Source organism: Plasmodium inui (genome assembly GCF_000524495.1).
Source record: "Plasmodium inui San Antonio 1 unplaced genomic scaffold supercont1.67, whole genome shotgun sequence".
NCBI lineage: Eukaryota > Apicomplexa > Aconoidasida > Haemosporida > Plasmodiidae > Plasmodium > Plasmodium inui.
The window spans coordinates 25,276-35,542 of record NW_008481901.1 but is presented as its reverse complement, the minus strand read 5'-3'; the positions used below and the strand labels follow the sequence as shown (position 1 = coordinate 35,542).

The 10,267-nt window shown below is 39.3% G+C and overlaps 2 protein-coding genes across 2 annotated transcripts; one reads left to right on the top strand and one right to left on the bottom strand.

Annotated features, from left to right (window-relative positions):
* Positions 1 to 3,580: 3,580 nt before the first annotated feature.
* On the bottom strand, positions 3,581 to 4,008 carry C922_05406 (hypothetical protein; the record flags this gene model as incomplete). The annotated part of the gene is made up of 2 exons (XM_008820977.1): positions 3,581 to 3,774; positions 3,954 to 4,008. The coding sequence occupies 2 exons, from the start codon at positions 4,006 to 4,008 to the stop codon at positions 3,581 to 3,583; spliced, it is 249 nt and encodes an 82-aa protein (XP_008819199.1).
* Positions 4,009 to 8,715: 4,707 nt separating this feature from the next.
* Positions 8,716 to 8,973, top strand: C922_05405 (hypothetical protein; the record flags this gene model as incomplete). The annotated part of the gene is made up of 1 exon (XM_008820976.1): positions 8,716 to 8,973. One exon carries the CDS (start codon positions 8,716 to 8,718, stop codon positions 8,971 to 8,973), a length of 258 nt encoding a protein of 85 aa, XP_008819198.1.
* Positions 8,974 to 10,267: the final 1,294 nt, after the last annotated feature.

The window sequence follows — 10,267 nt, the reverse complement described above, 5'->3', positions numbered from 1 at the left end:
CGCCTGGGGTTTTCGCTTCCTGGGGTGAGACCGTCTGAAGGTTTATTCTTGTGTCAGCGTAGTGTATGCTTCTGAGTTGTTGTTTTATAGAGAAAAGTTGAGATTCATTCGGATAAATCTTCGTTTAATCTACGGTTTACCTTAGATCTGGGATCTTTGTTATAGATTAGGCCTTTGGTATACGTTTTCCTGTTTTTTCCTTCGGGTTTGGAGGTATATAGTTGATTTCTGATTTGTCATCAAATTCTTTACTAATTTTTATTTTGTTGAGATTTGACCTCATGTCGCCTCAGTCGGAAAGAGACTTTCTTCTAAAGGTTGTTGTGATGCCTAAAGTTAATCCATGTACTTCTGAGGGTTGTTAATTTCTAACTCTTCTTTTTTTGCCAATTTCTTAGTATATATCAGTGGCTCTCTGTGAGATAATTCCTTTCTATATACTGAGACTCACTGGTTCATCTAATCATTATCTTATACGTGTGGGCTCCTGGGGCCAGGTGGATGGGGCCCTCTTGTTTTGGACTTGGATCTCACCTCAGGGAAATACGCTATGACGACACACAGTTGGAATGAAGAGTTCGAGATAATTATCTAGGACTATGATTTCCTTGGTAGATCTATTATATGATTCCTTGGTGTTGGAATAATATTCTGTCCTGATATTCCTCCTCCTCGACTTGTCCTCAATTACTAGTGCTGCTTCGCTTTCTTAGATATGGTCGCAATAGTTTCGGTGTTATAAAATCAGTGGGATTTACACTTTTTGCCATTCCTACTGCTGTCTGGTTTAGAGCCTTTGGAGAGTTTTTGTCCATGAATCTTGTTTTAGTCAGGCTGGCGTGTTCCTACAGCTGATTCAGAGGCTCTCCTGATATTTGGCCTTTTAGGAACCTCGCCTATTTCTTATTTGATTCTGGATTTCCACTTAGGACGCGGAATATTGGGAATACGCCGCTGATTTGTTCTGCCTAGCTGTTCCATACTGCAAAGAGTCAGTAATACTTGGGGTACACCCTTGCCGTTTTCCTCTACATAATAGGCCTTGCCTTTTTTTGTTTTTAACTAGCCCTCTTGCTCATGTTAGATATACTATCAGTTCGGTAGCTGACAGTAATCCCAGAAGATTGGGATTTAGTAATAATTTCCTGTTTCGTCGTTTCTGTTCCTTTATCCCCTTATCACTCCTAGCCTCTGGAACCTACTCTATAAGGTCATCTTATTTTGCTTGCGGGGGTTTGCGTCTCTGACTTCCTTTTACTGTCTGGCCCTTTCCTGTTAAATTATCTAAACTCTTCCGATCAGCTACTTTTGGAACCCTCCTGATTCATACTGCGGTTTTCTTGAATACATATTTTATACTTATTAAAACTTGCTTCTGGGTCATAAGAGTCTGTCATCATTGAGATCCTCTATTTCTGTTTATCCATCTTCTCTCCCCTTGGACCAAATGTCAGCTGTTGGACGGTGGCTCTTATCTCTTCTTTATTTCTTATAGTATATCTGTGGGACCTTCCCTTGTCAGAAGTTTGAGTTAGGGAGCTTTCTTGGACTTCCTCTTCCTTAACTCCTTATTTATCTGCTCCGACTTTTGGTGTTTGCTTGTCACGGTTAGAGATATCGCCTATTTTCGATGTAGTTTTGGAAAGAAAGGGATTCGTTAATTTCTTCGGTGCTCGATTATAGTTTCTTTGTCATTCTTTAGGGAATTGTGAGGTTTTTTCCTCCAAAGAAGGAGAGGGAGTTTCAGATACACTCCCTCAATTTTTTGGGATATTTTGATCCCTTCTGTGAGTTGACTCTGCTCTACTGTTGGGAAGTTCCTGTTCCTCTTACTCTCAGACTTGGGCGCCCCCTTTGTCTTTTGCTTCCTTTGTTTTGTAGGTGTGGCTGTATATATCACATCTAACAAAGCCGCTCCTCGGTGATGTTCATCCGATCCATTATCTTTGAGCCATTCTTCTTCCTCTCCGTGGCTTGCTTCTAGTCAGGAGGCTTTCTTCTTCTCTTCATATAGCTTTGCGGACGGGGTAATCCTCGCATATATTCCAACGTAACTCATGCTACTGGCTTTAATTGCCTCTCAGAAACTTCTCGGTCATAGGGTTATTCCTTCGCCAGTTGTACCTTTGGTGTTTCTCCTTTCTCTCTGTTTCCTTCTTTTTTTGGGGGTTTTCGTCATCAGAGCCTAGGGTCGCTCCACTCATTATTTCTCTCTAAACCTGAGCCTTAGCTGTTACTCGGCTGTGAATCCTTTGCCGCCCCTTTCTGATTAAGAAATGGTTCATCCTATCCTGCCTAGTCTTTTATTTCTCCTATTGAGGGGGCCAGGCGCCCTTGGTTTTTCCTCTGGGGTCACTCTCCCCTATTCCCGATTACTCTACTATTTTTCCCCCGAATTCTATGTTTGTTCCCTTAGTCTCTGTTCTTCTACTACGATCCTCGTTATATTATCCACTCCCTGTCTCCTGGTGGAGTGTTCCTTTGGGGATCTTTTGGGATCTTCCTGTAGAATCTCCGTGGTCTACTCCAGTTGTCCGTCTCTTACACTCGGTTCATTAGGCTCGTCCCTTGTAACGAATCCTTAGACTTGGGCTTGGTATCTATTCTCTACCCTTGTTCGGCCAGTTCCTCCCACATCCCTGTGTTTCTTGTTCTTTATGTTCTATTGGGTACTTCTTCACATCGACTTAAGACTCTGATTTTGTCTTCATGCAAAAATTTTCTTAACCCTCGTTACCCTTTAATTTGCTCCCCCATATGTGTGCCCTGTCATTAAGTTGTTCGGGCTGCCCCTTCTTCACTTGGCCTATGCTTCGACATAGACGTTGCCATCTTCCCCTTTCTGGGAGTAATCTATTCTTTTCCCTTACTCCATCCTCTCAAATGACTGGGTGTCTCTCTTCAACTTTATTTTCTCCCTCACTGTTATCTTCCGCTTCTTGTCTTTTAAGCCATTATTGACTAGTTCTCATAATTGTTTGCCTCCTGAGCCTTCCAGTGCAATTTTTTCTTTTGCTCACAGTGATCTAGACTCCTGGTTGCTTTTCCTCCTAGGGGTTTACGGTCTAATTTCTCTGATGAATACTTTTAGTACGTAACTTGTTGGGTAGGATTCTTTTTTCAGTGGCGCCTTCTGGTTGAGCTCTTTTTTGTGTACTTAGCTACTTTTAGGGGATATCTGGCTCCCAAAGCCGGTATGTATCCCTTGTTCTTTTGTGGTTTTTGTTTGAATCAGTTATTTGAGTGCATAAGTTTGGAGTTTTTATTCTTATTATCATGAATTCCCCCAGTTGTCTTATCCACTACTGGTTCCGTATTTAAAGATATTTTGATATCACTCTATAAGGGCCAGTTATTTCTCCTCTCCTCCTTGGCCTCCTAATATGCCTGCTCCTTCCTGCAGTTATTTCCCCTTCTTAATTGTATACCCTAGAGGTACTCTATATACTTCTTAGCTGGCCGCGGTTACTCCTCCCTGCTATATATACTTATTCTTACTCATAGCACTTGTTTCCCGTTTTTCGGTTTCTCAATTCAGTTTTTCAGATATAGATTCATTATTCCTAGTGCCTCCCTACCTTTATCCTTTGAGGACGGCTCGTTGGGTTCTCATTTTTTCATAATATATAATCCTAACTATTCTATCTTCCGCCCCTGCTCCCAGATGGTTGGACTCAACTTGTTTTCCACTCTGTCCCAGTTTTATATCTGTTGGAGTATTTCTCTCTTCTCCAGTGGTTCTGTCTTTGTCCTTGTTCAGTTCATTATCCCCCGCTGCCTAGTGTCGTCGTACGTCATAATATATTTGCGTCTATTTTTCATTGGGTCCCCTGCTATAGAGGCATAGTTTGGGGAAAATTTTTTTCTTATCGCTTCTCTTATTTTCCTACTGTGCTTTTTCCCTTTCCTTCTTTGTTGTCCTGGTTCCTGTCTGTTTCCTGCTTAGTAATTACTGTATATTGACTCTCCTGAATATTCTCCCATGATGTTGATCTTTATACTTTTCATTTGCTCATATTCCTTATTCAACCTGCTTCTGCTCCTATACTTTCCCCTTTGGGGTTTCCTTCGTTTTCCTTGCCGGTGTTCCTTGCGTTCTTCGCTTGCCTCTTCCCCTTTTTGACACTATCTTCTTTTATTTAGGGACGCGTATTGCTTAATCTATTCCTTTATGGCGGAAATCTCATATTTTCTTTCTCGTCTCCTTCCTTTCCTTTGTTCTCTTGTGTTGTCCCTCGGTTTTTCTTATAATGTACACTTTGTTCTATCAATAAATTCCTAACCATCATATGATTTTTCACCGCTATCTTATATGCTCTTGCTTATTTACTGCTTAGCAGGTCACGATAGCTCTTTTTATATCATCCCTCATGATATTTCATATAGCAAAGAAAATCTCCTATAAGCCACAACATTCTGTACCCAGCTACTTATACAGTTATTCCTTTGCCACGTTGTGGGTAAATGTATATTATGATAATGTATCGAAACATAGATAGTCCCCTGTTTATTCAGACAATACCCACAGCAGCTCACCAATACTTTCGAAAATTTGGGTTAATTAATCACGTGGAATAACACACAATATGTTTATAAAACTATTTGACTCATTATTAAGGGAGAGAACTTTTCTATTATCGCTTATATTCCCATATAGCATTACACTTAAAACTCATATAAAAACCATATCACGGCCAAAATGATCATGTATCTATTCACTTCTTCTCATTTCTCAGAAGAACCTCATAACTCTATGGTGGTGTAGAACTCCTTTATAGGACATGTCTTTATGTCAATAGGGGGATGTACTCATTTTATAGGCTCATACACTCCTATGCATAAAAGGGGTTATGAATTCCATTTAACATGCTACATGCTCCTGTTGTGAATAAAGAGACGCCGCTTATATCATTATCTATAGTCTTAGATACAGACAAAAATGAAATTATTGTACGACCTATTATACTCCATGAACTCAGCACAGATTCAAGATATTGTCTGTCCTTATTCCTTTGTTTATATGTTAGAAAACATGAAACCCTCGATTTCATATATCTATTTTGTCAGAGGGAAAGATCTGCTGCTCACATTATTCCTTATTTGTCACCCCTACTGTTTTTCTTGGTTCTATTCTTTGAGTGTCTTGTCTAATCTTCATCCCCTGAGCATCTTCTACTGTTTCCTCTGTTCTCGTGTTATCTCTTCTGTATCTATGAATTATGTACCTTCCCCTTTAGACATTTCCACTTTGACCGTTATGTTGATATGTTCACTGGCTCGTGGTGTATTATATGGTCCTAGAGATATCTCCCTCCGTTCTCTGAAGTAGATATTTTTCTCAAATATGTCAGTTGTACTTGTATATACATTCTATTATAATGATCCGCTACTATATGCTTGCTCTCCCCCATTCTAGGTTAATGATTGTTCAACATCTTATGTCTATTCTTACTCTTATGCTCATTTTATCCCCTTGGTGTGCTTCATATTATTATTCTTCCTAACTCTCCACGAGAAACAGCTGGTTCTATATATTAGTATTCCTTTTATAATTTGCCTATTCCTCTCTAGAGTATAAGAAGTTTAATCTTTCATTTTACATAATTGTTATATTTTAATAGTACCGCATCGATTTCGAGTCTTGTTAAGAGGAAAATACTACAGATTAAGGCAGGTGTGCGAATGTTCCGTAATCATTGTTTCTTAATAGTACTCGGATAATTATTGAATCTATATTACAATAATATTGAGAGGGAATAATCACAGTTCACGACGTATTACTGTACTTACAGTGTTACTTGGACTATAAAAAGTTCTTCCTATATATAAGCACCCTCGGTATGTTGAAACCCCTCTTAGTGATAGTATCTCTCAGTTTCTTATACAGCATGAATAGCCTTAGGATTGGTATATGGGTTTTCTTGGAAGGGAATTATTTTACAAGCCAGTGTATTGCTGAAATAGTATGATCTTTACAACTGCCGTCCTCCTCATGAAATTCGAGTCTCTAAACCTTTGTATTATCTTAAACAATTTTCCTCCTCAGACAGCACTGTTCTACATAGAATATTACCCTTGACAGAAGCTTATCCTCTAAACACTTGTTGTAAGGACGATTCTTAGAGTTAATACAAATATACCGGAGGCATCTCGCATGTTCTATATATGTGTAACGCTTTGTGATTGGAACGCCTCCAAGAATACGGCTGCATCAACTCTATTATCTTCTACTAAATATCTCTTTTTAAATTATGGTGCTTCCTGCTTTAAATCTTGACGACTCCACAATAGCGATTCTTCGGATTCTCCTACTGTTTATTCAGTGATACTCTAGAGAAATGTCTCCTTCTCACATACTTAATCATGGTCGCGAAAAATGTACTCCTTATTTATTAGTCTTCCAAGGAAGTTTATATCCCCGGCCTCATTCTATTCTTCAAATAATAGCACCCGTTGGCCTAACTTTTCCATATAAACGTATTCCAGTCATAGTCATAGAACCCGCACGATTATGTTCCTGATATCATGGTTCCCCATCGAGATGTGTTATCTTCTGCCAATAATAGTCTCCAAATAAAAAAACTGTAAAATATGGACCTGGTGCAGAATAATATTTAGGAGACATGTATACAGTACACAAAATAATACTGGAGGTATAGACGCGTGGTTCATATAATAGGGCTGTATGCTAAGCGTACCTTCCACAGGCCCGTAGTCCTGGGGGGAGCGATATTTTTTAAATAATACTACACATAAATCATTATTCCTCAATTAGTCACGTTCTCCAATTAGTCGTATCTAGAACGCTATGTTATGAGGCGTTTACATAAAAGCATTCCTGCGACACTGTACATTACAAACAACATTTCCGATAGAATCCTTGGATTGTCCATATGCAAGTATTTCTGCCTCTATTGTATTACTCCGGCAATAATACATTCGACACATCTACAGCGCTTGCACCTGCGCGTAATTAATGGCTTGCTTTTTTCTTTAGAATGTAGCACTCAATTCTTCACATAATACTATTTCATAGAGATCTATACTCATCAATGACTGCTGTCGCCCAAAGAATAGGAACCGAAACTTTGAAGACATAGCCCGCAATTCAAACACTTTTGCATTTTCGATGGGCATATTGTAGGAGTATTCTTATCTTTCAAAGGACGGTTCTTGAGAATATCGGTATCCCTCATACAATACTGTATTTTTCATATCATTTCACTCCACAGAATGCCACTTCTCATTTTCCCTGCCCTGTACATATCATCTGAGTGCTGCGACAATAATCTCTTTCAAATGAATGTGCCACAAGCTCTGTCTTAGTTGTAAAATATTTTCCCTTCCTTACAATAACAGCATAACCGGTAAATCTATACAATAATATTCCTGATACGGCTGTACCCTTTACCAGGATTGACACTTTAGACACATGTGTACTGTCTATATCATCATACCTTTCCTATAATAATACACCCAGTATATTCGTCTACCTCTTACAATGGTGTCATTTATACATTACCATCCTTGCCAGGGACGACGGATAAAGATAACGATATGGCATGCAGGTCCATACACTTTAAATCATAGTACTCCCGGTACAGTAGTATTCACCTCGCAACGTTATCCCTAATAAATCAATACTCCGCAAACATTCGCATTGTTCACATAATAGTACTTTGGGAATGTTACCAGTGGGAGCGAATAAGTAATTCTTAGACAATACTCCTTCACACACATGTGTACAATTGCTCGAGCGCTACTCCCCCAATCATGCAGTTCCACACATTATACGGCTGTTAATATAATAACACTCCAGGGAGTGCTATTAATTCCGGAATATGGTGCTTTCCCTATAATAGAAGCCTAAACAGTAGGCTATGATATTCCACCTCCTTTAATAATTGTTCATGGGGGGTATCCAGAATCCCACTACAATTGTGCACTCCAAGACATCATATTAGGGAGATATGAGTACACTCACAAGACTGCGCCGCAGATCATCCGTATGTTTTATACAATTATGCCCCTAAATGAACAGTACTTTGCAGATATCAGTATAGATCACCCATTAATACATTGATATAACAGTACTACGAGAATTTCCGCATTCGTCAACATGGGAAATGGGGACACATGTATACTTCCTTCTTATCTGCCCTTGTAGAATATCCATGCACTTCATAGAATATTACCCTACGAATAATGACAGCCCTCGGAAATCAGTATTCTTGACACTATAATACGGTTAACATTATAGTGGCTCTGGCATAGCTCTACTGTTTAAATAATATGATTCGAGGCCACCTGGTGGATCTGCAAAATCGGCCAAGTCATATCATCCAGCCATTAAACCAACATGACGACCCTTCAAATAATGTTATTCCAAGGACATTCGTACTCATCAGGACAAACTATTCTGTACATAACATCAGTGTTTTTCAAGTAATCGTGCAATTAACACACTCATGTGTCCCACACAACTGCACCCTCCATACGGAGGTACTATGGCAACTTCGACACGTTGCGTAACGGTTGGCCTTCCTCATACGGCACAAAGCTAAGTCATGAATTCTACATCCCCCCTTACTTTATTTAATAATACGAGATTAACTTTGCCACTCATCAAATGTCGTGGTACTAGCCATATCAGGCATCTTTAGATATGAGTACTATACATACTTCTGTAGTGTCCCCATAACAGTACTCCAAGTCATGAATACTCCTTCAGCAAAGATCCTGTTCAAATGGAAGCATTATCCACACGACAGGGGTGTAAATGCAACGATACTCCTTTTACACCAGTACTCTCCCAAAAAATCGTACTCCAAGGGTTATGTTACTCATGAAGGCAGGAAACTCCACACATCATGGTTCCGTCAGTATCGTAGCACCCCAGATGATCCATATAGCTTGACTACTAATACTTTCATAGAACAGTACTATGGGGACTTCCGCACTCTTCACCATTGAGAAAGTAGAGACAATTGTACTCCCTAAACAATAGTTATACTGGAATATCCATGGACTTCACAGAATAGGGCCGTCCATGTAATGAAAGCATAAACCCTGAATCCTTCACATACACTAGTACATGCACCACTATACTCGTCACATAATGGTAGTACACGTATATCCGCGCCCATCACTACCAAGGAAAATCCACACCAGTATTGTACAAATAATGGTACCCCAAGTGCAGCTGCTGTTTTCAAATACCAAGAGAATAACGGTGTTACAATTCTCCACATGTAAATATTACGAACTCTTTGGTAGGTCTCATATACAGTGACACTGGAGGATATCCATACCCCTTACGTAGAAGTGCTCCTTATATATGTCTCATCCAAGCGGTTTCCAAGGTTTAAACGATTTAGTCGTTCGTACAATACTTGTATAATCCCTCGACGCCCATATAATAATAGTGCCCGCACAGACTTTTACTTCACAACCATGGACATTTGCTGCATGTTTCACCATCTCATACAGTTGTGCCTTTTATATAAGACTACAGCACGTATATTTGTCAACTTCATCCCTTGGTGTCATTCATATAATACTATTCTTGAGACACACATACACGGTTGAAATAATGATATCCGCTGTATTTCAATACTATTTAAATCATAGTAAAGCGGCCACATTAGTATTCATCCCAAGAATGTCATTCCTGGCATATCAATACTTCGCACACAGTAGAAATATTTACAGGATACTACTGTGAGAATATCAGCATTCAAAGTTAAGAAGTTATTATCACACATGGGTAATTTAGAGAAATCGGTACACTTACTAGGACGGTGCTGCCAGAATCATGGATTTCTACGCATTTCACCGTTCGTAATATAATTATACTTCAGGGATTCCTACCAGTCTGAGACAGCAGTGTTTTTCGTATAATACAGACCGAAATCGTGGCCTCCGAAGCTCAGACCCTTCATATAGTTGTTGCTGAGGGAGATCCATAAAATGCGCAAAATTGTGCTTCTTAAAAAACAGTACTATGCACATATGAGTGTACTCACAAAATACGATTGAAGATTATGCATACTCCTAACCGAGGTATTCTACTGAGACATCAATGCACAACAGATATTACCACAGCTCAAGTATTAGTACATTCATATAAGAATGCAGGACGAGACTTCGGCAATCTTCACCATTGGAAATTCATACACATCCGTATTGTGCACGCAAATGCTCTGCTGCCATATCCATACAGTTGACGGAATATTGCTCTCTAAATAACACTCGTGGAATATCAATA